Below are 27954 nucleotides of genomic sequence, written 5' to 3' on the forward strand. Positions count from 1 at the left end.
CATAAGAACAGACACATAGATCAATGGAACAGAATAGAGAGCCCAGAAATAAACCCAAATCTCTATAGTCAATTAATATTTGACAAAGGTCAATTAATGTCCACATTAATATTTATGCAGAGGTATAAAATGGAATAAAAATAGTTTCTTCAACAAATGGTGTTGGGAGATCTGGACAACTACACTGCAAAAGAATGACACTCAGCCACCAACTTACACCATTCACAAAAATAAACTCAAGATGGATAAAAGACTTAAATATAAGTCATGACACCATAACAGTCCTAGAGGAAAACATAGGCATGAAAATCTCAGATATTTCACACAGCAATATTTTCACCAATATGTCTGTCCCCTAGAGCAAGGGACATAAAGGAAAGATAAAAATGGGACCTCATCAAATTTAAAAGCTTCTGCATGGATAAAGAAAACATCAACAAAATGAAAAGGGAGCTAACTGTATGAGAAAATGTATCTGCCAATGATACCTTGGACAGGGGTCTGATCTTCAAAATATATAAAGAACTCACACAACTCCACTCCAAGAGGACACACAATCCAATTTAAAAATGGGCAAAGGACCTGAACAGACACTTCTCCAAGGAGGACATACAAAGGGCCCAGAGACATATGAAAGGATGCTCAGCATCAGTAGCCATCAGAGAAATGTAAATTAAAACCACAATAAGATACCACCTCACATGTGTCAGAATGGCCATCATAACCAAATCAACAAACAAGAAGTGCTGGTGGGGTTGTGGAGAAAAGGGAACCCTAGTGCACTGTTGGTGGGGAAGCAGACTGGTGCAACCACAGTGGAAAACAGTATGGAATTTCCTCAGAAGAGTAAAAATGGAACTGCCTTTTGACCTGGCAATTCCACTGCTGGGATTATACCTTAAGAATCCTGAAACACCAATTTAAAAAAACCTATGCACCCCAATGTTCATAGCAGCACAATTTACAATAGCCAAGTGTTGGAAACAACCTGAGTGCCATCAGTAAAATGAATGGACCAAAAAACTATTGTACATTTACACAATGGAATACTACACAATAGAAAGAAAGAAGGAGCTCTACCCTTTGCAACAGCATGAATGGAACTGGAGAGCATTATGCTAAGTGAAATGAGCTAGGCGCTGAAAGACAAATACCATATGATCTCACCTATAAGTGGAAGCTAATCAACAAAACAAACAAGCAAGCAAAATATAACCAGAGACATTGAAATAAAGAACAAACTGACAGCTTTGGCTGATATGACTCAGTGGATTGAGCACCAGTTTGTGAACCAAAGGGTGACTAGTTCAAATCCTAGTCAGGGCACATGCCTGGGTTGTGGGCCAGGTCCCCAGTGGGAGCCATGTGAGAGGCAACCACACACTAATGTTTCTCTCCCTCTCTTTCTCTCTCTCTTCCCCTCTGTCTAAAAATAAATAAATAAAATTTAAAAAAGAAAAACAAAAAAAAACCTTAAAAAATAAAGAACAAACTGACATTAACCATAGGAGAGGAGGGAGGAAATAATAGGGGATAAAGGGGAAAGGTCATCAGGAACATGTTTAAAGGATATATGGACAAAGCCAAAGTGGGGCGGGATTGAGAGTGGAAAGTGGGGATGGGTGAGGGAGGGTAGTGGTTAGGGGAGGAAATGAAGACAACTGTACTTGAACAACAATAAAAATTTAAAAAAAAAAAAGATTTAGAAAGTCCTCTGAACCAAATGTGACATCTTAATTTGGCAACTAGATTTTGTGACTTTCAATTTTGGATTTTATTATTTTCATCCAAATTCTTAATCATTATTATCAGGGAAGTAAATGTTTCTGACTATCTTGTGGCCACACCTCTTCATACCTTATGTTTCACCATGATACAATCTTACTTAGCCCACACTTGTTAAAAGAATATTCCCAAGTGATATTCCCAAGTGAAGAATAACACAATTTCTTGGTAAATATCTAATTAACATTTAGTATAGAAATGAAGCCAAAAGGTCAGGAAATGAAATCTTCATCTTTTTTTTCTTTAACAGAACCTGGGCCTACCTCAGACCACTATGAGTATAAAAGAGAAAGACTAATTTTTCCTATTGATGTTTCTGTTGTTTCAAGCTCCTCCTCCTGCTGCAATTCCCCAAGGCAGCAAATGAAGCATTGTAAAGTCTTTAATGGGCCTTTCAATGGGCAATTATACATCTTTAGACAATAAATTTTGTCCATGGTACAGCTGATTACATTCATTTATGAAAATGACTAAAAACAATGACTCGAAATCTCTTCTGTCTGGTTCCATTCAGACAGTCATCGGAGCCATAGTAAATAGGGTAGCAGGCCTGGAACCAGGAAACCTGGACCAGAGCCCAGCTCCTCAATGCGCCAGGCGGTGCGAACCTGTATAAGTGACGCCACCTCTCTAAGCCTCTTATGTTCTTGTCTATATAAAACAGAAAGAAATGGGGCCCAACATCCTTCAGCTCAGAGTTGTTGGGGTCGGGAGGGAGGGGTGTGTTTGGGGGAGGGGCACCTGCGTGTTCCCAGGCCTGTTTCCCATCCTTAAGGTGGGGGTGGCATATACATGTTTGTTTTTCTTATTCATCTTTAAACTGTTCATCCACATTTTATATATCTGTGATGTGTATGATATATTTCACAATAAAGTTCTAACGCCTGCAGTAAGCTCCTGACAGACTTGACAAAAAGTAAATGCAGTCAGAGTTCTCCCCTGGGGCCCCTAGCAGACAGAATAAACCTAGGCAGGAGACAAAACAATGTCTCCTATCAAATCAAAGCATGTTCTTTTAAAAAAGAGTGTGATTGAAAGAGTGAAAATTTTGAGTAAAACAAAAGGGCATATCATTCTCGGTACAGCTCCCTCCCACTTGGCCCTCCATTCCTCCTCACTTGAGGCTTTTTAGCTTTCTCTCCAGAAATAGTCTGCACAGCCCAAGAAGGAGAGACTCTTGAAAGCAGCGAGAAAGAAGCACATGGAAGCATGTGTGCATGCACCACTTTTTTTTGTAAATGGAAGCATGTTATATATGCTGCTCCGCACTTTGCATTTTTCCATTTATCTCGGAGAACTTTCATTGTCAGCCTTGTGGATTTAAGTTCTGTTTCTCTTCACACCATTTTTTTTGTGTGTGGGGCTGTGCTACACTTTGTTTAATCAGTCCTCCCTGATTAGTATTTAGGGTTTTTCACTGTCTTCTGTCGCCTACATTCCTGCAGCAACCACCTTTGTGCTTGCACCTTCTCACACGTATGTGAGTGTACCTGTGGAGTAAATCCCAGGGCGCAATGGGTGGATCGAAAGGCAGATCCATTTAAATTTCAGTAGCTGTTGCCTAAATCCCTCCAAAGAGAGTATCCCTTTGCACTCCCTTCAGTAGGACACAGGAGTGCTGCTTTCCTGACACGCCTGGGATAGGTGCTCGGTTAGTCTTTGCACTTAGAACCTAAGAGGTGAGAACAGTCTTTCATCATTTGGACTGATTTCTCTAACTCTAAGTGAAGATGGGCAGTCTTCTTTCTTTGAGCTTCCTGTTTGGGTCCATTGCCCATTTCCTTTTTGTTTCTTATTCCTTTACATATTGCTTTTTAACCTCTCTTTATATACAAACCCTTTGCAATTATTTTTCTAGGTGTGTGTTTCTTCTTTGTTATTGCTAGTAGAATTTTCCTCTTGCAGAAATTTTTAATTATTAGATGGTCAAATGTATCACTTCTACCTCTCTCTATATATAGTATGGGGGTTGTTTTGTTCCCAGAAAAGTCTTTCCTAGTCTAATGCCATTATAAATATTTTCCCCAAGTTTTCCCTGTGGTACTTTTACTAGTTTCTTTTTTAGTTTCAAGTTTTTGATCAATATCATTTAATTAACTTATTTAGTATAAGGCGGGAAGTAGGGATTCAGCTTTTTATTTTCTCCCAGGATGTCTACTCCATTTCTTAACTAATATATTTTTTCCCCACAATTTTGAAATGCCACATTTTGGGGGCCTAAAAATTGCTGTATCTAGAAATTTAAAATTAATGGATGGTAAATTGATAAATTGACTAAGTCCTTCTTAGTACATTCAAGGAACCATCAAAACAGCAGCATAGATAGAGTGGGCAAATCAGGTGCTGGGCCCTGTTCTGAGCTTGTTGTGTGTATTTGCTAATTCAGTGCACACACCCATGCTACAAGGAAGGTGCTATGAGCTTGACCTTCAGCCAGGGCACTGAGGCACAGAGAGGTTCAGTATGTTGTCCAAGGTCACACTGCTCTGAATGGCAGTCGTGATTTGAACACAGGCAGTTTGGCTTCAGCATCTATGCTTCTGTGCACGTACTCTGCTGCCTCCACAACAGGGAAAACACTTTGTGTGCGCTTCCTGCATGCTAGGCACTGCTCTCGGACCTTCACTTCTAACAGTTTTATTTATGCTTCGCAACAATCCTCAGAAGTAAGCACAACTACACTCTCCATTTTACAGATGAGCAAACTGCGGCAGGGTGGAACTAGAGGACAGACAAAAAGGGAGGGGGAAGCAGTGTGAGGTGAGTCCAGAGAAGAAGACTTTTGCTCTGTCTTTAGAGCAGCGAGGAGTCACAGACACGTTTGAATCAGGACTGGCCCCTCAGATTTGGTTTTTGTGAAGCTCACTGGGAACAGTGTGGAGGATGGGTGTGGGGGGGGGGCAGGGGCTGCACAGTGCGTGGGAGGAACCAGAGATCAGGCTAAAACCAGGCTGCAGCGAGCACCCACCACAGGTGGCCATCGGCAGTGCATAGGCAGCATCCCCGTGGCATGAGGATGACTCCCCTGGGGGCCAGGGACAGAGCTCAGGACACGTGCTCGTATTATTTGAATTTTCAGAGAAAACCAAAGTGTCAAGAGGTTAAGTACCTTGTGGCTTGCTCCTAACCACCAAACTTATCGACCATTTTTAGTTAGGCTCACAGGTTGAGACCTTTGGACTCAGGGGAGCTGGCTCAGTACCTCCTTGAAAGTTGAATTTGGCCATTCCTTCACCATCCTCTGTCTTCTCAGAATGTGATAGAAATCTAGGAGATCCTGCTGATGTGGTTGATACATGAGCTTCTAATATCACATATCTTCAGATCTGTTAAAGGTTTCTTTTCTGTGTTTGGTTAACTTTTCCTTAGACTTCTGCATAGTCTCCCGAAGTTACTTTGTGAATTTCTATAATGGCTTTCTTCTTGTCCGAACAAAGGGCAAGTGCAGGGCCCTCACCCGCAGTGCTGCCGCTGACCCTGCCTCTCTCCCTGCAGATCCGAGTGATGGTGGACCTGTGCAACAGCACCAAGGGGATCTGCCTCACAGGTAGGCTGGCCAGGCTGCTGACCACGCTGCACGCAGGGCACAGAGGTGTCCTCGCCAAAGGGCCAGGGCCGAACGACACCTACTAACACTATAGGTGATAAAAATATGTATTGGTTTACTTTTAGCAGATGTTTTTAATGGAATGAAAATCAATTGTAACATAATTATGAAAAATATTATTTTTGGTATTACTATAGAAATATAGCCATGGAAAATAATGAGGTCTTGGGTGATTAGAAACGTGTGGTGCCTTGAACTGGTGCCACAGATGTTTCCCTGTTCCAGTGTTTTAAAGGGAAAAGAAAGAAAGGAAAAAGACCTTGCTAAGTGTAGCGTTCTCTTACCAGAAGTAACGATTTCCCTGCATCATACATATGCAATCCGCAGAGCATGAATGGGAAGCTCTAGGAGCAAATTGCTAATCAGTGAGGAAAACGCTGTTTATGGAGAGTGGTCTGTGTGGGTCCTGCTGGGTGCTGGGGGGACTGGCAGTCGGTCACTCACTGACCCCCTCCCCTCAGTCATCCAAGGACAAGCAGACTGGAGAGAATCAGCCTCCAGGCAGAGCAAGCCTCGGCACACGGGGGGAATGGCTGGTGGTTGGGGCAGGGAGGAGGGGAGTGGTTTTAATATGCTTTGTCTACACCTGACTCTGACAGAGTCCTGCGTCTCACCTGAGGGGAGAGGTGCCTACCTTCTGTCTCCAGGAGCTGGGACCAATGAATTCATGTGTACCCCCCACCCTACCGTGGGCCTGCAGAGGCTGATCCCAGGCATTGCACTTACTCCCTCTCTGAAGAGAGCATAGCGCTCTGAGGAAAAATAAAAAACTGTTTTTGCACTAGAAGTCTATGATGGAGCCCTGGCCAGTGGCCCAGTCAGATGGAGCGCTGTCCGGGCTAGGGCACATACCTGTGTTGCAGGTTGGATCCCCAGTTGGGGTGCACACAGGAGGCAACCGACTGATGTTTTTTTCTCACCTTAATGTTTCTCCCTCTTTCTTTCTTTTTTTTGCTCTCTCTCTCTCTCTCTCTGTCTTTCTTCCTCTCTCCCCTTTTCTCTCTCTCCAAAAAATCAGTAGAAATCTCCTCAGGTGAGGATTAAAGAAAAGTCTACTATGGAATGAATACATACTCTCATGGACTTAACAATGTAACCAAAGACTATGCCGCCTCCAAAGCCTTGTTGGGCCACATCAGCCTGTGGCCCCAAGGCTCTGGGGAGGCGCCATTCACACTCGACTCCCAGCCAGGGCTGCACTGCCGGAGGCTGAAAAACCCTGCCCGTGTCCATTGAGTAGTCAGAGGCTCCCCCGCTTTCTGCAGTGGTCTCCCCAGTGCCTCACGTTACCAGTGTGCAGTAGGTGCTCAGTGCAAGTTTGCCGAGTGATTAAATCTGGGGTTTATGTACGTGGTTAATGGGGGTGGTGGGCTGCTGAGAAAGCACGTCCCCGAGGAACTCTGAGTCCAAGTCTGACTCTCATTCGCTTAGTTTGGCCTCAGAGAGAAAAGCTGTCATCCTGGGCTTCTTCGTAAATGCTAATTGAATCACTCCATCACATTTCAGCCCTCACAGAAAATGAAGTATCTTCAGAACAGGTTGGTCCTTTATTCTGAAACTCTTGTGACTTAAGCACTTTTCTTCCATCTCTTGAAGTCCCTTTTTAGAGTTCCCACGTGTGACAGTAATGAGTGCTACAGAAACGCTCAGATGGGTGGAATTATAGACACAAAAGCCCATTGAGAGGCACAGGAAAAGCCTGTTCCTTTTTGATTTTTACAGTGACAGGAGGAGAGGGACACCGTGCAGTGAATGCGTGATGGACCCATTGAGACCACTTAGGGGAGATTGATCACGGGCGGGGACCGCATCCGTACTGGAGATTATTCTTCGGCACCTCCAAATGCTTTTCAAAAGCCAGCACCTTCTCCTTTCTTACATACCAGCTTGAAATTGGGTCTCCTTTTACACAGAAAGCTCTTCCATTAAAACTTCAGTGTGAAAAGTACAAGTTGCAAAGCGAGATGGTGCCTTGGGATGTGCCAGGCTGCCGGGTGGGGGGTGGGAAGGTGTCGGGACTGAATTGGCAGCTTGGGGGGTGGTGAGAGAGAGCCTTAGTCCAGGGCCCTGACCAGGTGCGGGCAGGAAGGGTCCCCAGGGCAGACCCCGGCGTGGGGCCTGAGAACAACATCTGGCTTTATACTGGGTTCGTCTTTTGAAAAAGCAGGCACTTGTGACAGGAGGCTAGTCCAGCCGTGACCATGAGACTGAATTCCTGTCCCTTTTCCTGGGCTCAGCTGTGGTTGCTACAGGGACAAGGACAGATACCATGAAGTTTTGCGCAGCCTGTGACATCTCAGGTGAAGACGAGGGCAATTCACTAGCTATAGTACTCAGCAGGGTTTGCTAGTGCGGAGTGTGTCAAACAACATAGGCTTTTCTGGATGCTTCTGACCCCCGAGCCCAGTTTTCCTCAGAGCCCCTGAGAGCAGGTATCTTGAAGCAGCAGGTTTGTGGGGTGCCCTTCACTTCCAGAGGCCTCCCCATGTGGACTTGCTAGAAACCTCTAAGCCATCACCTTGCTGACCTGCTTGTGCAGAACTGCTCGTTCTCCTTGAGCCAAGTGACTCCAACCCAGCCACAACACTTGTCACCACTCCTTATCCTGTGTCAAGGCAGACATCAATGACGGAGCACAGTCGCTGCTGAGCATGGCTCATGGAATCTTTTCTGGCTCTGCAGAGAGCTATACTAATTGACTAGAATTGGCACTTGAAATAAAACCTATTTGCCATCCCCACTCTGATTTTTTAAGGTTGCCGTACTCGTAGCTCAACATTGAATGTTGAGAGGCACCAAATAAATGGGATTGGATCAAAGCTGCGGTTTATTTTTTTAAATTTTTAGTGAATTATTGGGGTGACATTAGTGAAGAAAATGATGTAGGTTTCACGTGTACAGCTCTGTCACACAAAGCTGCTGTTTAGTGGGAGCATGTGAGGAAAGATACCTTTCCAAGTCAGGTGCCTTAGGGCTGGCCCAATGGCTGGTGGCAGGATGGCTCCAGAGGGCGTACCAACATTCAGAGGGTGGGGACCGAGACCTAAAAGCTGTAGCCAATGCAACAGATGGACAGGTCATTCTCAGCGAGTGCAGGTGATAATGTTTCATTCTACGGGCCACCCTGAGCAAACCAGCCGGTTGTTCTATTCAGCTCCAAGTGTGAGAGCTTGGGCCCTCTCAGACCATCCCTGCAGGAGAGCCTCACACATAAGGCCTCCAGGGGGCAGGGGAGACCATCCCTCCTTGGGCCAGGGCTCCCATCTGGCCCTACAGATGTGGCTGGTGCGAACCCTGAGCCCGGGAGCCCTCGCTGGGGTGAGACGTGGGAGGATCGGGACTGCAGACTTCGGCTCTCGGGCGTGCTCTGGGCCTGGTAGTATCAGGCGTGTGAAGTTGCACCTTCCACCAGCTCTTCCTGAAGGAGCAAAACCAGATCTTACTTTCTAAAATATTGCTATTTGAGGAATTTCTGGCTCCTTTTCCCCCTTTATCAGCAAGGCTTTGGGAAACATGTTGCCAGTGACCTCTGTGATCATCGCTGTGCTTGGCAGGTGCCCTGGGTCATGCAACACCTGCTCCAACACTGTCCTGGGTGAAAGGGGAGGCTACAAAGGGCAATGGAAACAAGCACCTCCAGATCATAATCACATGGTTTGGAATGGCCGTGGTGGGAGGAGCCAGGTGGAAGGGGTTTCCAGGGGCCGAAAGTTTTAGCCAACGACCAGTGCCTGCCCTTGAAGACAGGAATTGAGCCTCGTACATTCTTTACCTTTCATTCCGCATAACTGTGGTGCCTGTATTTCCTATTTCAATTACGATTTTTCTCTTTTATAGAAGCAGGACCCCACTAGAGTTTATTGAGGGAAGAAAAAAAAACGGGAGTGGGGTTACAAATTATTATAAGGATAGAGGGGTGTATGTGTCAGGGTAGGCTAGCCCATGTTCTGGTAACAACTAAACCACAAACTCTCAGTGGCCCAAGTCAGAAAAGACTTACTTCTCACCCCACAAAGTCCTGCAGGGTTTGGCTGACTCAAGGGCATCCAAGGTGCTGCCATTGTGTGGCTCCATCATTTCAATACCAGGCACCAGGGCTTCTCCCAAGGCGGAAGGAGAGGACCAAAGGTGCCTTAAAAGGCCAGGCCTGGAAGTACCCCCCCCCCACCCCCACCCAAGGATCCCACTGGCCAAAGCCCCAGCAGTCACACTGCCGCAACCTCACCTCAAGGAAGCCGGGAAATACGGTCTCCGTGGGCCCAGGAAGAGGACAGTGAAACTGAGTCTGGTGACACAGAGCTTGCTTCTCGGCAAGGGTGACCTGCAGAGAAATTTGGGAGGAGGGGACGGCAGCCAGGCCCCAGGAGGGTGGGACGCCCCCAGGGGCCCACATGGCACCTCTCTCAGTCTGTCTGACTCTCTTCTCCTTGCTTCACTCTCTTCTCCCTGAAGACTGGCCTTTTCTTTTTTTCCTGTGCAAGGCCATTCCCAGACCTGTAGTTTATGAGCTAGGTACGTGATGGGTCAATTTTACATTTTAAGGAGGAAAAAATCTAAGGGGCTCAGCTCCTATGGAGCATCCAGCCAATTCTGGTGGACTCTGCCCAGGAGAGTGGGTGGGGTGGTCAGAGCAGCTGTGTCACTCGCAGGGCCCAGCACACGGCAAAAATGCAGGGGCCCTTGTTCCAAAAGCAAGAAAAAGGCTTTCCTCCTTTCTTCCACGGTCTCCCTTGCAACCTGCTATGGTGGGGCCTTTTTGTTTGCTATTTAATATTGGACTCTCCGAGGCACAGGTTACTACCCTAATAAGTATAGACCCTCACAGGCACAGGGGCCCCGCCCCAGACTCAGGCATGCAGGGCACACCCCCAGCTCCAGCCTTGCCTGCACTCCTGCTGTGTCCCCACTGGGATGGGAGGCACAGCCATCACTGATGGGCTGGGGAGCCAGGAGCAAGCCCATCCTCGGGCGGCAGGGAGGTGGGGGACCCCCACATATACATGGAGGCTCCAAGTCCCCGGAACGAGCTTTGTCATCCCATCAAACTTCATTTACAAAACATAAATTCTAAGATAAAATGATTAAGAATTTCTAGATGGCAACCACAGAGCATTACACGCAAGCACAGGGCCCCTTCTGAGTGTGGGGCTTTGTCAACTGCCCTGGCGGCAGGCCCAGGAAACCAGGCCTGGTACAGTATCAGTAGGATACGCTGTCCACAGGCACTCCTCAGGGGTCTGTAATTCAGAAAAGGAGGAGGGTCAGGAGCTGAGAAACAGCTTCTGAATGCCCAGTCGGCACGTCTATAACGTGACACTGACATTGTTGTGATGCTTGCTGTACATGTGGGGTGTCTTCCAGCTGTAGGGAGCCCGTGGGCTGCTCGGTTGGCGCCCTAAGAAGGACAGTGGGACAGAGGCTTGCTGTCGCTGTAGCACCCTCCTCTGAGCTCTCTGGGACTTTCTGTCATCCTCTCCCTTCGGAGATTCTCTTCTCCAATAGCTTCAGGGCATGGAACCTGCTGGATGCCATCCCCACCACCCCCTACACACACACACACACATCTTTGGATCTCTCCCTCTCTTTCCTGATACCTCTTCTATCACCTGCCTCTCCCCACCACTCTGAACCCCAAAATTTGGTTGGACCAGGCATTTTACTTTTTCCTCAAAACTAATAGCTCTCAGCCTTTCCAGGGTCAGGGACCCCTTCAAGGATCTACTGTTAGTGACTGATTCTTTTCCCAGAAAATGTTCACACCAGGTGGGAGGCGAGAAGGCACCCAGGACCATCTGCATCCCAATCTCCGGTCATGTTTGGTAAAAATGCAGGTTCCTGGGACTCTGTATCCAAATCGAATTAGAATCTCCAGATGGGACCCAGGTAGCTGCATTGCAGCAAGCATCCCAGGGGGTTCTGTGGGCTCAGTGAGTAAGAACTGCAGTCACAGGGTGTCCAGGGATCGTTGGCAGGAAATCCAAATCTAAGCACTTCCCTCCGGTGGCAGCCCTGGCCACGGCTGACGTGTCCTGGTACGCAGCTCTGGCCAGGACCTGTGCCCAGCAGATCTGCCGCGGGCCAGTGGTTACGAGGCTGTCCTGGGCACTCTGAAGCCTGTTACATACAGCCCATTCTTTCTTGTTTACCTTTTCTCTCCTACCAATCTGCACATCTGAATTTGGCTCCATCCGCAGCTGGGAGTGATGATGGGCTGATTTCCGTGGACCTCTGTCAGCTGCCCACATCACCCATTCCCAGCCAGTGGATGTGCACACCACCTAGTGGAAAGTCCTGTGGACACAGGCTACACTACCCTACAGAGTCTGGCGCCATTTTCAACAAATTACGTTTGTCCAAAGTAGGACTATGTATACTGAAAGCATACCTTCCAACACGTATTCTTCCACGAGTCCCTGTGTGTGTGAAATAGCCTCTCTCCTTTAGCACCCTAGACCTTATTTGTCTCCTACCCAATTGGACATGCAACCCTGCTCATTCTTCTGCTGAAATACCTTTGGAGTTCCTAGCTTTCTCTACAGCTCTACAGTCACCAACCACATTTATCCATAACCTTGCCGCTAATTTTAACTACAAAGACCTTCTGGCTATTTTCTCCCCACCCTCTCTTCCCTCTTTCTCTCTCTCATCTTATTGACAAGTTCTCTTCAACTTCCATCCGCCCGGAAGATCTCAAACGCAAACTTCACGGTGTTGCCCCTGCTCCCCGCCTCCTTTAGAATCTACTGTAGCTCCCCAGTGCCTCACAGATGCCGTCCACACCTCTCCGCTTGGCGTTCAAGCGCTGCTGCCCTGCATCTGCCCCTCCACACACCAGCTTGACCAGTGTTCTTCCTGGACCACCCTAAACCATGCACGTTCCACGGCTGTACCTCTGCTCCTGCTCGTCCCTGTCATGGGATGTGCAGCCCTCACCCCTGCAGGCTTCTCAGGCCCACTGCTTCCTCGGTAGCCCAGCTCGTGGCTCACCCTCTCTGCAGACCTTCCGGGGCAGCCGTGGGCCCCAACTGCCCCAGTGGCCCATCTGGGGTTTGCTTCTCTGTAGCTTGTCCATATTTCATTCTGATTTCCAAGGGTCTACCTTCCCCAGGTAGGTTGTAAATATAACAGACACAAGGACCAAGATTTCTGCTTCTTAGCAAATTTTGGTGCACGTAGTAAGTGCTTAGTAAATGGTGATTTTTCTGAAAGGCCCCGAGCTTGGATTTATGTAAAGACCTTTCCACTGCAGTATTGGAAGTCATTCCACAGAGTCCAGAGAAACTGAAGGACCTTCTCTGCTCCTCCTACCACCTCATTAGCTTGTCTGAATGCTCCAAAAGAGTAATTGATAAGACTCTGCTGTTTGTGGGAGCAAGATCTTTTTTGTTAGATTATGTGTAAGTGATTCATCCAAACCCCCTTAGATTTTCTGGGTGACTGCACACCAAGGAAAGTACTCATTACCTGATCCAGACCCTCGGTTTTTCTCAGGCTCTTTTATGCCACAAAACAGAGGCTGGGCAGGTGGGCCTCTGCTGTCAGCTCCCCTCGGTGGCAGGTGGCAGCAGTGGCGGCAGCAGCAGCAGCAGCGGCAGCAGCGGCAGCGGCGTGGAGGAGACAGACTGGCTGCAGGGAGCACCTGGGACCGCTCTCCTGACGGCCAGTCCTCGGCCCCACCACGGCAGCCCACCATTTGCTGATGCTTACCTGTGCTGGGGGCTGCACGAGTGCCTACCTGTATTGTCACCCAACCTCATTTAATTAGGTTAATTGCTTGAGAGATGGCTAATTTCTGAACCAATTAACTTATTCTTGGTCCATCAAAACTTAAACAGAAGTCATTTTGATTGGCAAATGGGTCTGTGTTGAACTGATGTGAAGAATCTTTCAGGCAGATGTGTTCAGTTCTGAATGAAAGGCATGGGGTGGCTGCATGCTAGTACATTTTAAGAAGGGGGAGGTGTTCCTGGCGTGTGGAGCTGGCTTCGCTTTCTTCCACCTATAGTTTATCATCTACATTTCTCTTTCTATTGTAGGACCACCTGGCCCACCAGGTAAGAGCCCATGGTTTTCCTGGTTCTTGGCGGGGGGTGGGGGGAGGGGGGAATGGATATGGGTGGCTAACTCCCCAGGATCCCTCAGAAGGGACTGGAGTAGGGAAGGCAGAGGAGTCTAGAGGCAGCCTGGCCATCACTGAGTCCCTGCCCTTCCCTCCCCCAATCACGAGCTCTCCTGCCCCTCCCACTTGAGAACCTGCCATCACCTTTGCCCACCTGTTACTGCCTCAGAGAGGGCCACAAAGGCAGGGAAGGAAGGGGAGGAGGAACAGGTTGATGCCTGCCCAGTCTCACTGGCCAAAGGAAACCCCCTTAGCTTCAGTGAGGAGATTTTTTAAATGTTCCTGTTTCCCATGTTCCAACTCAGGACCTCCAGGCGCTGGTGGCTTACCAGGACATAACGGATCGGATGGACAGCCTGGTCCCCAGGGCCCAAAAGGCGAAAAAGGAGCAAATGGAAAGAGAGGAAAAATGGGTATTTTGGCAACACTTTTATTGTTTTCCTCGTTGTTTGTCTCTGTTACTGCATTTTGAATGGGCTGAAGTGTATCCAGTGGCTAAAACATGTTGCCTCTTTGCATGCAAGGCAGGTTCAACTCTTGCCTGCAAGCTGCTGTGTTTCAGGGGCCCAGGGCATTCTTGCTGGAACTGACAGTGGTTTAGCTCCAACTCAACAAGCAGCCTCCCTGGGGACTGATCACTCTGACGCAGACTGGCAGACAGAAGGGGGAGGAGCCGGAGCCCTAGGACGGGCTCTCCATGTGCTGTGGGATGCCTGGCTATGCCACGCCCGAGTCCCTCCAAGGGTCAGCTCCTGCCTTGCCCTCCTACCCCCTTCTCTTGTCCAGAAACTGTCTGTGTTTGATAGGAAATCAGCTGAGTGATGGCAGCTCCTGGATTTCCTGGCTAAAGGAACAGCTGGAATGGCTTGAATAAAATGGCAGCACCCAGGCCTCCCTGAGGCTGGCACTTGGGTTACAGGGTCTCAGCCGTCAGGGTCCCCTGTCCACGAGTTGCAGGATGGTTATAAAGGTGTGGCTGGCATCTCTGAGAGACTCCCTCTGCCCTGCTGTGAGCAGCAGCATTGCCATCACCAGAGCAAAGGCTCAGAAGCACCGAGGTGTCAGATGTGCCCAGGGACCAGAGAAGCAGGGGCCCATGCAGGGCCTGGCAGGGGGCTGGGGCGTGGGCTGTGGCAGGTTCTACAGGGTTCTGAGCTTCCATGCTGGGGAGTCATGGAGATGGCCTGGGTAGAGTCACTGAAGAAAGCTGACACATGCATGGTGGATGCTTGTGTGCAGGGAATAGAGAATGCTCAGGAAGCTTCTAGGAAGGCCTGGCACTCAGCCACTATGTGGGGTGGAGGCTCCACCACACCCTCTTATTTATTTTCAAACTCTTGGCTCTGCTGCTCCAACTCACTTGCACAGGTCCTGGGCTGGAAGAGCTGCTAGGAAAATCTTCCAGACAGCATAGTAACCCCTCCTCACACCCTTGCTCATATTTCCATGCCAATTTTAGTGAGAGCCAGTGGAGAGGGAGAAGGTCATTGAGGGGCTCTGCCACTTCGCAAAACCTACATGCTCATGGTCCCAGGGGCCAGCCGCTGTGAAGATGGGCAACCTGGCCCGAGTCAGCTTGGTCCTCAGAAGGCCAGCAATTACAGCCAGAATTACAGAGCAGTTCTGGATTGTTACATGTCAGATAGAAATTATAATTATAAATGAACACCAGCATTGAATAATAATGACCGTCTGTGTGCAGACATTGGCTTATCCTGGGCAGCCCCCAGAAATGTGACCCAGTTGTAAGTAAGGATTCAGCATTGAGTATTATGAAGGGCAGCTAGGAGGGGAGGGGCCACGGTGCTAGCACCAGGAGTGGGACAGGTAGGAAAAGTGTGGTTTTGCAGAAGGGTTAGAGATAGATCTCTGGTTCTGCAGAGGTGTGCTTGGCCTGCAGCCCACCACCCAGGGAGGGCAGGAAAGAAGAAGGTCACTCATTTAGGTGTTGCATATTTATGTGGCAGGTACTGTTCTAGATGGAGATCCAGAAATAAAAAAGCTGACAAAATCCCTGCCTTCATAAAGCTGTCATTCTAATCTGGACAGATGAACAATAAACAAGATGAATAAGTAGAATATATTGTCTGTTAGCTGGTGCTAAGTGCTAAGAGAAAAAATAGAGCCAGGAGAGGGGGTGGGAAGTGAACGGGGACTATAGAGTGGGGAGCCACAAAAGACCCCCTGGAAAGGGAGCTTTGGGGGAACACCTAGAGGAGGTGAGAGCAGAAGTCCCGGGGCCCTGGGGAGGTGGTTTCAGCCGACCACGGCAGTCCAGCTCGCCCTTGGAGTCTGAGAAGCTGCAAGGAAGCCAGGGTGGCCAGACAGAGAGGATAAGTGGTAAGAGGCTAAATCAGGTTAGCCCTGGGCATTTGAAGGACCATAGTTTGTACTCAGAGCACGATGGGGAGGATTTGCAGCAGAGCAGGGGCCTGCCCGGTCTCGTTGGTGAACTGATCGCCCTGCTGAAGGAGGCAGCGGGGCAGAGGAGGCTTGGAGAGGGTGCCGAGGATGGGTGAGAAAGTGCTGGATTCTGTTTATCTTTCGAGATTGGCCAAACCCTCCTTTCCTGGAAATCCCATAGAAACGGCTGCAAAGACACAGACCTTCCCAGTAAGGAGGCCTCCTGGGGTCAGCAAGGTCAGCACTTAGAACAAGAAGTTTCCTCTAAGGCTGAGGTTAGAACTTGAGTCCCTGAGGGCCCAGCAGGGAGTCCTTGCCCTAGGCAGGGGAAGTGGATGCTAACCACCCTTCTAGAAGTATAAAGACAAAGGCTATCTGAAGGGATGGTGAGTGGGGGTATGGACAGCAAATGCAGTGGAGTGATATTCGCAGATGAAATCAGCTCTCCGAGGTGGCAGGTGGATATGCAGAGGAAGGGGGAGGGAGGCACCCCTACAGACTTGGTGGGGTCTCTGCCCTGCCTGACCTGAGGTGGGAGCCCTGCACCAACTGAGGTTCAGGGACACTGTAGGGACCTTGGGGGCAGATGCGCTGAGATTGAGATATCAGGGCAGGAGATGTCAGGGCCCTTGGAGATGCAGATAGATCTGCAGTCAGAGGAGACCACGGGGCTAGAGTCTACATCAGGGAGTATCAGAGACCACCGGCCTGTGGGCTTGGGCGCACGGAGAGCCTGGGCAGAGCACTGAGGAGCAGCAGCATCTAGTGACCCAGTAGAAGTGAGCCTCTGGGTGAGCCAAGGACAGCACTGAGCAGAAGAGGGTGGACATGTTTGTCAGTAGGTATTTGCTGGACAGGTTCAAAATACTGCTGAGGAAACAAAACACATGCAGCTCCTGTTCTAGAACTTTCCATCTAATTGTTAAAGTCAAAAATCTAAAAGTACATCTGTACTCACAACATGAGATGCATGTTTGAAGGAAAGAACAATGTGTTATTGAGATACACCAGCCTGATGAAATCAGAGTTTCAGAGCTATAGCCTAAGAGTTGTTTCCAGGAGATGGAAGCGCCAAAGTTAACCCCCAGTGTCTCACGTTAGTCGTGCTAAGCTTGGTGGAGGACTAGCATGGGGCCAGAGCCTGATGCCTCGGTTTGAGTTCTGGCTCTTCCACTTACTAGCCGTGTGCACCCTGGGGCACGTTACTGAATCACTCAGTGCCACGGTTTCCTCATCTATATAATGGGGACAATAATAGTGTCAACCTCATAGTATTGTTAGGAAGATTGAATGAGTGTGTGTGTGTGTGTGTGTGTGTGTGTAAACTCGTATACATTTCATATAATACATATATGGTACCTGGAGTAGAGCTGGACACAAAGTACTATATCAGTGTTAGCTATTGTTTCCAAAAATGGGCAAGGAGGAACATGGTTTCAGACCAAAAGGAAATCTAAGTGGAAATCCCTATATTTCTTTGAAAACACCAACTTAGATTTGGAGAGAAGAACTGAACCTAAAAGAGACTTAAATGTTGTCATTTGCAACAAGCATCTTCTATGAAGTTTGACATTCTGTTGCCACAAAACCAAACATTTTCCTTCTCTCCATCTGTCTCACCTTCTCACTTAGCAGTGAATGCTGCAGTGTCTTCTCTAAAAATCAAGTCCTCATAAAAACAGAAATAAACACCATCCTCTTTATTCATCCCAGTCTTGGGACTGGGTGTTGTTGACACTCCCCAGCCCCCTCCCCCGCCCCTCAGTCTGTGACAGACGGTCCTGCCCAAAATAAGCCATCCTCCTCACCCCCTGCTGCGAAGACGTTGGAGCTGAGCCTACAATGCCACACACACCTCCCGGCTCTAGAGCTGGGAAGACGGCTTGTTTTGAGTGGGCGCTGTGAGAAAGAAAAACAGCACAGAGCCCTCAGGCAGGCTGAGTCTGGCCTTTCTCCCCTGGCAGAATGTGCTGCCTCCAGGCCTGCGGGAGCCTGGGACAAACAATGCCCGAGTCCCAGGGGACAGCGTGAGCACAGCTGGGCGGGGTAGAAAGGGCCACGCAGGGGTCCTCTGATGGTGAAGGAGATTAGGCAGCAGTGCACTTCTGACACCGAGGCCTGGCCGGGAGCTTGATCAACAGGGATCAAGGGCAGCTTTGTCAGAGGCAGTGGTCACAAGAGGGCAAAGACAAAAACATGCTGTATGCAGACAAAATGTCTCCCACCCTTTGTTTCTTTTTTCAAAATTGTATTAATGTATTGGGGTGACATTGGTTAAATAAAATGATGTTGGTTTCAGGTATACCAGTGTATAACACATCATCTGTATGTCGTATTGTGTGCTCACTGCCCCAAGTCAAGTCTCCTTCCATCACCGTTTACCCCCCTTTCCCCTCCTCTACCTCCCCCACACCCTGTCCCTCGGGGAAACACCGTCCTGTAGTCCGTGTCTGTGTGTGCTTGTTTTTTGTTTGCTTAATCCCTTTACCTTTTTTACCCCGCTTCCCCAGGACCCTCAGGTCCCTTCCCTCTGACAGCTGTTTTTATAAGTCTGTTTCTATTTTGTTTGTTACTTTATTTTGTTCAGTAGAGTCTACATATAAGTGAGATCATATGGTATTTGTCTTTCTGTGACTGGTTTATTTCATTTCATAATACTCTCCAAGTCCATCCATGCTGTCACAAAAAGGAAGATTTCCTTCTTTTCAATGCCTGAGTAGTATTCCATGTGTAAACGCACCACAGCTTATTTACCCAGCTTATCTGTCAATAGGCACTTGGGCTGCTTCCAAATCTTGGCTATTGTAAATAACACTGCATTCAACATAGAGGTTCATATATTCTTCAAAATTAGTGTTTGGGGTCTCTTTGGATATATTCCCAGAAGTGGAATCTCTGGGTCATAAGGCAGTTCCATTTTTAATTTTTTGAGGAACCTCCATACCGTTTTCCACAGTGGCTGCACCAGTCTGCATTCCCACCAACAGCGCATGAGGGTTCCCTTTTCTCCACATCCTCGTCAGCACTTGTTTGTTGATTTATCTATGATGGCCATTCTGACAGGTGTGAGGTGATGTCTCATTGTGGTTTTAATTTGCATTTTTCTGACAATTAGTGACATTGAGCATCTTTTCATATGTTTATCAGTCAATCGTTTGTTCTCTTTGAAGAAGTGTCTATTCAGGTCCTTTGTCCATTTTTAATTGGACTGTTTGTGTGGTTGGTGTTGAGTTGTGTAACTTCTTTGTAAATTTTGGACATTAGCCCCTTATCAAATGTATATTGGTAATTATGTTCTCCCATACAGTGGGCTGTATTTTCATTTTGTTGGTGGTTTCCTTTGCTATGAAAACACTTTTTAGTTTGATGTGATCCCATTTGTTTATGTTTTCTTTTGTTTCCCTTGCCTAAGAAAATATATCAGAAAAACATTGCTACAAGAAATGTCCAAGATTTTACCGCCTATGTTTTCTTCTAGGAATTTTATGGTTTTGAGTCTAACGCTTAAGCCTTTAATTTATTTTGAGTTTCTTTTTGTGTATGGTGCAAGAAGGCGATATGGGTTTGTGGTTTGTTTGTTTGTGTTTTATTCACCATTATAGAATAGATCGTCTTTACCCCATTGTATGTTCTTGCCTCCTTTGTCAAATATTAATCGATTGCAAAGGCATGGGTGTATTTCTGGGCTGTCTACTCTGTTCTGTTGATCTGAGTGTCTGTTGTTATGCCGGTACCATGCCATTTTGATTACTGTGGCCTTGCGGTGTAGTGTGCTGTCAGGTATTGCAGCTCCTCCAGCTTGTTCTTCCTCAAGACTGCTGTGGCTATTCTGGGTCTGTGGTTCCGTATAAATTTTTGGAATATTTGAGTTCTGTGAAATATGCCATTGATATCTTGATAGGCATTGCACCGAATCTATAGATTGCTTTGGGTGGTATGGACATGGCAGTGATATTGGTTCTTCCTGTCCCTGATCACTGGAGCTTCGCGCTCCAGGAATGTGCCGTGTGCGCCCACCCTTTTTTTAAAAGCTCGAAAATTATCATGCACGCCCAGATAAGTATCAGAATACACCTTTAAGCAAAGGTCTTTAATATCTTCAGTTTACACACCGACCCCATGGGGGCTGCCTTACAATAGCTGCATTACAGTGTGAACATTTTCCTGTTTCACACATGGCCTTTTTGAGAAAGAAAATTGTAGGCATAAAAGAAAAGAAGAGACAATAGGATGATACAGAAAGGCTTTTGTGACTAGAATAAATGCCTGAGAAAGAAAACCCTGAAGTGACAAGAAGATACCATTTCCCTGAGCTTTGCTAAACCTGGGCATGTGAAACCTTTAAATGGTATCAGTTGTACTTGATACATTTTGCTGGCTGGACTCTATGGCAACGGACTCGTCTTTTGTGTCCTACAGATAATGTGCCAAATTGCCTATTTAAAATACTGACAAAAGATTATCTTCTCAAGCAGAAGTCCCCAATTAAAGGCTCCTTTAAGTGAGCAAATCACTTTCCAGCAGGATGTCCTGATGGGGCAGGGACGGCTCAGACCACTGGATTTTCGGTGCTGTTGGGAGAGATGTATTTTGAGCCATGACCCACCGGGGAGACATGATTTTCCCTGTGTTACTGAATCTATGGCAGAGCAAATGCCCACAATGTGGGGCGGGGGGTGGGGGGGGTGGGCTTTTGCTTTTCTTCCCGTTCTCTCCCTGTGTCACAGCTCCTCCATCTGTCATGACACCCTCTTGAGATCACCAGTGGCAGGGAAGTCAAGGCCTCTGACTCCCACCTACAGCTGAATTTCATGGTGTTCACTGAGACTTTTTTCATGGTTGGCTGAAATCTAGCAAATGTTTCTTTGGTCACTACATTTTCTAACAGTGGTCAACACTTCAAGGTTCTGTCACACGCTGCTGTCTTCCTTGGAATTGTCTGTGCAGGGTCCCTCAAATAAGGAAGAACAAAAACCACTTTGAATATGTATCATTCCTCTGGAGTAAAGGCAAAAGTACTGACAGCTCCAGAGTTACGTTTCAGGGAAAAACTGCCTTCAGTGGCCGTGCAGCGTATGCGAGTATGATCTGTGAGGTGAGGTGAGGTGAGGTGAGGTGAGGTGAGGTGAGGTGATATGAATGCAATAAACTCCCCGTTGCCGGAAAGCTGTGAGAGCCGATTGGGTAGTACAGAGGGGCTTTTAGGGCTGGATGGAAGGTTGATCTAACTGACCTCTAAGGTACCTTCCAATCTGGAATCCCGTGACTCCCTTGGGACAGTTATATTGACTCCTCTGGTGCTAGCCGGCGATGAGGGCGGGGGCAGTCCAGGTTTGATCTACATCTGGAGAGAGGGTTATGGTGATGCCAGAAGGATGACCCCTAGAGAGTGGGGACTGTCCCAGCTGAGGGGCACAGGAGAGGGGCAAATGGGCAGTCTCTTAGTCAGAGCCTATAAGAAGAGGCATGGGGGCTGACAGGGCAGTTAGGAAAGGCAGTGGATCCTCAGCCCACTTGGTTACAGACTGGGAGGAATCAAAGTTTTGCTTGCTATAAAACATGCCTCTGGCTCTTTCCTGTCACCTGAAATCCGTGTCACTTTGAATAATATCTCTGCTGAGCAGTATTTCCAGGAGGCTGTCATTGGGACGAACAGCAGGCTCCTTGCAATAGGAGATCGTGTGAATTGCCCTGTCTGGCTGTGCCCTTGCACAGTGTTATGCAATCACTTCCCCTCTCAGGGTCCCCGTGTCTCTGGGAGCTTATAAGGTCGAGTAGCTCTTTTATAGATTTCTGGAAGTTTTCTACATAAGCAATCATGTCACATGCAAGTAAAGATAATTTTAGTTCATCCTGACCAATGTGTCTGCCTTTTGTTCCATTTGCCTTACTTTTCTGCACTGGCTGGTTTCTCCCTCAGAGTGTGAAGTGAAAGGGATAAGCGTAGATACCTGGTCTTGTTCCCGACCGTAGGAGAAAGCACTCAGTCTTTCACCGTTAAGGATGACGTTAGGTTTTTCACAGATGCCCTCTTTCAGGTTGAGGACATTGCCTCTATTCCTAGTTTAATGAGAAGTTTCTTAAGAATAGGTGTTAAATTTTATGAAATTCTTTTTCTTCATCCATTGAGGTAATCATATGATTTTCTTTTAAATTGTTAATTTGCTGCATCACCTCAACTGAATGGCTCAAATTTTGGACTCTATTCTGACGTGCAGTTAAACTACTTGCAGATCAGCCTAGTCCATTCAAAGCTTGTTTTTAAGCACTGTTACAGTGGACCCATGGCAGCCTCGACTCTCAGGCTAATTTAGCCCCACTATTACAAGACTTTTCCAAGACTCGACCCAATATCCATTCCCTTTCTGAGATCACTCCGCCTCGACGGGTGGGAATGAGCGCTTTCCCTGTGCAGGCTCTGAGGGTTGTGAAGTGATGTGCTTCCTATCCATTCTTCTCCCTGTCTTGCATTCTGCACAGATCATTACTCAGCCAAAGACTCGAGTTCTGGAGTTCCCCAGCTCTTTCTACACAACTACCTCCTCTCTCATAAATGCTAGGCACCTCTGTGTCCCTAAACTCTTGTTGTTGTCTCTTCGCCACAGCAAAGTTGCCAGGCTCTGGTTGGGTCCCCGCTCCCTGTGCTGCTGCCTGGAAACGACCCACCGGCAGTGAGCTGTGCCACTCAGACGAATCCCGTTTGCTTCCTTTCTCCCAGGGATCAGACACCTGTGCTTTCCTCAGGGCAGTGCTGGGGTGGGACGTGGCATACATCCCGACCGTTTCCAGCTGGGTGTGGCAGGGCCGCAAGTCCCGCTGTGATGGCTCCCCTGCAGTGGAAATGTCACCCACTGCAGTTCGTTCACACTGTACCCACCCATCTTCATGCCTGTCCTAGAGCAACTTTCCTTGATTTGCTCTTTTGAATAAAAGCATTTTGCACTGGAATGCCACAGAAATTGGTGATGGAGTCGGGGCATCTTTGCTGCTCGAGTAGCAGCATCAGTAATAACCACTGTTGGCCTTAGTTCCAATTTCTAAAAATGAGAGCAAGGATAAGTTCCCAGCCTCTACTCCAATATGTTGTGAGGAGTCAACCAAATAATGCAAGATGACGTCACCCACCATTACTGCACCAAGCCAGCCGCTGATGGTGCTCCATCCAACCTGCATGGAGGGATCAGACTTCTGATCGGGCCTTACCTTCCTCCTCTTCCTGTGACTGTCCCTCTTGTGGTTCAGTCGTCTCTTCAGCCAGTTGTTGCAGCCAAATGTCTCTAAGAGTATTCCATCAGAGCCTCCTGGAAATGTTCTTTAACAATCGCCATGCTGCTGTCCTAAAATGGCAGTTTGTGTTAGTTATTTGGTTTTTGAAGCCACTTCACTTTTAAAGTACATGGTATGATATCACAAAGTAGTGTGTCAGAATTCCTTGCTCAATAGGCTAATTAATATGTCACTGTTTTTCTCAGGGCTACCTGGAGCCACAGGAATTCCAGGGCAAAAGGGAGACCCTGGTGAGCTTGGCTTGACTGGAAATGAGGGCCCAGCAGGGCAGAAGGGCGAAAAGGGGGACAAAGGGGATGTATCCAATGACGTGCTCCCCACAGGTAAGAGGCTGGCGCTTGGGCCCTCTCCCAGAGTGAACAGGCCCAGAGACCCGCCTGGGCTTTAATGACCCAGGGGCTATTCAGGGTCTTCTCTCCTCATGTGCTTTATGTGGCCATCTTGTAGCCTGTTTCAGAGTTCTGTGCTTTCAAAAAGAACACTGAGTGTGTTACCCCAATGTTGGCAAGACCAAATCTGGGACCTAAGCAAAAGGAAGTTAAATAATTCAGGTCTAAACATTGTGGTTGGATTAAATTAGAATGAAGGAAAAAGTTTCCTTTTCCCAAATATCTATTAAATACAGCACAGTCCAAAACAATACACGCCAGCAAGCAATTTAACATACACTGACGGAAAGCACAGGCCTTTTCTTTGCAGTCAAAATGGGCCCTTATCCTAAGCCTTTGACATGGAGAATTGGGGCAAACAGCTGCTGATCTTCTTTTTCCGGTTTTTAGCCCAGATAGTTGGTTTTAAAAGCAGATAGTTGGTGTCTATGGGGAGGAGATGGAGGTGCAGTGAGCCCAGAAAGACAGTCATGTAGTGAAAAGAGTAGGTGACAGTGGCTGGTCGTGAGGCAAGGAATTTTAAAAGCACAATACTTTAGAGATCGTTTGTATCATAAAAACATAACTGTCCTATTAATGTATTCAGTAAATATCTGCTGAATATGAAAGAGCTGCATTTATGGATTGGGGGCTTTGCTAGGAGCTGAGACTATGAATCTGAAAGCGAGTGAGACATGACGTCTGTCCTTAGGAAGCTAAGATGATAGGTGTCCAGAATAATGACCCTGAATCATTTGCCCATTCATCCAGTGAAAACTCACTGAGCACCTGCTATTTGCTGGACGCTGTGCTAAGACCAAAGCATCAAGGGGAGACCAAATTCCATTTAGCAGCTTCGTTTCATCAACAGGGGAGGATGCTCTGCAAAGTGCACAAAACTTAAGAAGGGCTTTGGCAGGATTATATACATGAATATACATTGAAAATATAAGATCATGTGTACTTCAGTCATGTGGGAAGTCAGTACATTCAGAACACAGCCTTCCCATATACTGCTGAACAAGGAGGGTGGGTGATGACAAGCCATTCAGAAAAGTGGCCTCCCTGAGAGAACTCCAGTTCCCGGGGGCCAGGCCAGAGTGGAGTGTGCCCCCTGGTCAGACAGCAGAGGAGGTGTAGTAGTGCTGGATCGCATCTGCCTGGCCTACAGGTCTCTGCCCCCTCCAGAGTGACCCTTGCTTGCCCACTCTCAAGAGACTGAAAAGGCTTATTTGGTCTGACTGGGAAGAGGCAGCTGAAGAGACCTTGGATCATCAATGTCGCCCTGGACAGGTGGACAGCACCAAAGAGCTGAATAGCCCAGCCTAATGGCATCCCTACGGAAGCTCCAGAACCAGCGGCCCCTGCAGAGGCCTGTACCCACATTGGCCACCAGAAATTAGAGGAATGGCTGCCTTCAGGTGTGGGGGCTTCCAGCTGTGAGGCATTCACCCCAGGAACCTCAGTCATCCCAAGAGCCTGTTCTCAAGGGAGCATGAGACTCAGTTAGAGGTGAAGAAACAGGTTCAACAGGGTTAAGCTGGCCAGTCGAGGTCTCGAAGCTGGACAGGAGCTCCTTGTTTCCCCTGCCACACAGAGCAGGTCTTCTCAGACCTGGCTGCATAGTAGGACACTTTAAAACATACACATGAATAAAGACAGTCTCGGGGATAGCAAGTATCGCATAGGGAATATAGTCGCTAATATTTTAATAACTGTGTGGTCTGATGGGCACTAGACTTATCGGGGTGACCACTTTGTAAGTTATATAAATATCTAACACTATGCTGTATACCTGAAACTAATATGATATGTCAACTATAATTGAAAACAATTTTTAAATATTTTTTTAAAATTCAGATAACCCACCTCCCTACAGTTCCAATCTAATTGGACTGGAAGGGAGCCCGGGATAAGAAGTGTATTGAAGCTCCTTGAGCGATTCTGCTGAGCAGGCAGGGTTGGCGTCCAGACACCGGCCAGTGAAATAGGATGAGCTTTGGAGTGACGCACACCTGAGGCTGAGGTCCAGCCTGTTCGGGTTGTGACCTTGGGCAAAACACTCAACTTCCCTGAGACTGAGTCACTGAGAGGCTACTTCACAGAGCGGTCGAGAGTGGCCACGAGGAGACATAAAATTCTCAACGCAGTTGCTGGCACATGGCTGGAACTCAGCCCTTGCTGCGGGGGCTTCCTCAGCTCTGCATGGGCCAGTGCTAGAGCACAGTCACCTGTGGGAGGGGCTGCTCGTGAGCCTCCCTGGAGGGACTGTGCTCTTTTTTCTTTGTGTGAAACCCAACTCTGATTATGGCTCTTTAATCAATCTCCCCCCCCCCCTTTTCTCTCTCTCCATCTCTCTCTCCCCCCCTATCTCCAGGTGCCAAAGGTGACACAGGCCCACCAGGCCCACCCGGCCCACCTGGGCCCCCGGGCCCTCCAGGTCCCCCAGGGTCCCCTGGAAGAAGATCCAAAGCCCCTCGGCAGCCAGACATGTTCAACGGCCAGTGCCCAGGTCACCAATCCCTGCCCCAGGGAACCTGTCTCCTCCACTAGTGGTGCCAACTCTCGGGCTTTGTGACTGGATTTTTTAAACAGAGGGAGGAGATTTTATCCAAAGCCAGATTTGATCCTGGGAGTTCCCCCTTGCTATATATCTGTGGGAGGCCTGGGTAATCTGTCCCCAGGATGAGGACTGGTGGCAGGTTAGAACTGGGCTTCCCACTGCCTTCCCTCACTTCTCCCCACCCAACCACCAGACTGGTCGTCTTCCTTGCCAAATCCACCAGCCCCCTCCCCTGAACTGGTCTCGAAGGCTAAACCGCTGGCTCCTGGAGCATGGTGGGCTTGACTGATGCTGGGGCAGTTGATGGGAAAGTCCGAGGGGGTTAACCCCCCACAATACTGCAGCACTACTGCCACCACCTCTACGCTTTGAGTGCTAACAGTGTCCCAGGCACAGTGCTAAGTGCTTACTCCATTGAATTCTCCTGGCAATGGTGGCGTATAGGAATTGTTATTGTCACCCATTCACAGGCACAAAACTGAAACACTCAGTAGTGAGGGGCAGAGCTGGGCTTCAGAGCCAGGCGTGCCTGACCATAAAACCCCTTCTCTATACACGTCTTCCTTTTGGAGGCGGAAACTCACGCTTTGAGATGAAGGCAAGGAGCACCTGACCTCTGGTAGGCTGACAGAACTTGTTCTTTGGCCAGTTTGTGATAGGGGTGGCCACAGGATGGAACACTACTTAGAAATCAAGGTCCATACTAATGGAAAATACTTTTAGGGGGGTGCTGGCCCTTCTTCCCAAAGGCAGTCACCTGGGATCTGCTCACCTACTTAGGCTGCGAGGAGGTGCCACTTGATGCCATTGCTCCAGCGGTGGACAGGAGGGCTGACTGGTGTGTCGGTCATACCAGCTGTGGATTTTGCAGCCGCTTTCCTAAACAGTCTTTACTTCTCTTTGGTGCACTGTTTTTCCTGGAAGGCATTTTGGGGGCATGCACTCAGCTGTTAGAGTGGGCAAATCTGGGCTTTCAAAGATGTCGCACGTGCTCCCCACCCCCATAAATGGAGCCTGATTACAATTCTCCCTGGCAGTAGCTGCTCCTTCGCTGGCATTCGGTGCCACCGCCTCCATTAGTGTCAGCCCTTTCTTGCATGAGCAAAGGGGGGATCTGACCTGAGCTTTGTGGAGTCTAATTCCCCAGGCTCCGTCAGCCAGTGATGGCGGGTGCCTGGAGAAGCACTCCCCTCCGCCTGGCCAGTGTCTTGAGAGGCTAGGTCGGCAGGTGGGTGGGGGCCACAGAGCTATGAAGACAGAGTCGTGAAGGTTTAAACAACAGAGGCCATTATCTCCCGCTCCTGCCCCCCAGAAATGGGTCCTCAGTCCTACAACTGACCTTGGCCCTCTCTCCTACTCCAATCCCATTTTTTTTTACTCTCCTCCCACCCCCAGAGCTTTAGAATGCAGTGTGGTACAACATGAATTAATGAGAGCCTTTCTTCAGACTAAGAACAGGAGGGTCTCCCTGTCCCTTCTTGTGCAAAGCCCGAGCTCCTCAGGGGACACTCAGGGTGAAACTCAAAGGCAGCAGGACCACCCGTGGGGGAGTCAGTTCAGGTCGCGGAGACTGCTCTCCCGGAGTGCCAGGAGGACTTCAGAGAAACGCAGTGCTAGCATCCAGCTAGAAACCAGCTCCCGCCCCCTCCTGGCTGATAAGGGAACCTCTACGAATTATTCTGTGAGCTTCTTCACATTCAGCCGAGGAGGTCCTGATTTCTATCCAGCAGCCACAGGGTGATGTGAACCCATCTGAATGGGTCTGGCCTCCCCAAAAAGCCCGATGGGCCCCAGCCTGCCCCAGACCAGGGCCCTCCCCCAG

At 48.4% G+C, this 27954-nt stretch overlaps 1 protein-coding gene across 1 annotated transcript in view; it reads left to right on the plus strand.

Moving 5' to 3' along the window:
- The window catches only part of GLDN (gliomedin), a 68776-nt gene that overhangs the window by 34967 nt on the left and 5855 nt on the right, over nt 1-27954 (plus strand). Inside the window, 5 exon segments of the mRNA XM_028507914.2 lie at nt 5281-5332; nt 13429-13446; nt 13817-13924; nt 23387-23524; nt 25947-26081. Coding sequence (XP_028363715.1) covers nt 5281-5332; nt 13429-13446; nt 13817-13924; nt 23387-23524; nt 25947-26081 — 451 coding nt within the window.

The sequence above is a fragment of the Phyllostomus discolor genome, chromosome 1 (assembly GCF_004126475.2).
Source record: "Phyllostomus discolor isolate MPI-MPIP mPhyDis1 chromosome 1, mPhyDis1.pri.v3, whole genome shotgun sequence".
In the NCBI taxonomy this organism is placed as follows: domain Eukaryota; kingdom Metazoa; phylum Chordata; class Mammalia; order Chiroptera; family Phyllostomidae; genus Phyllostomus; species Phyllostomus discolor.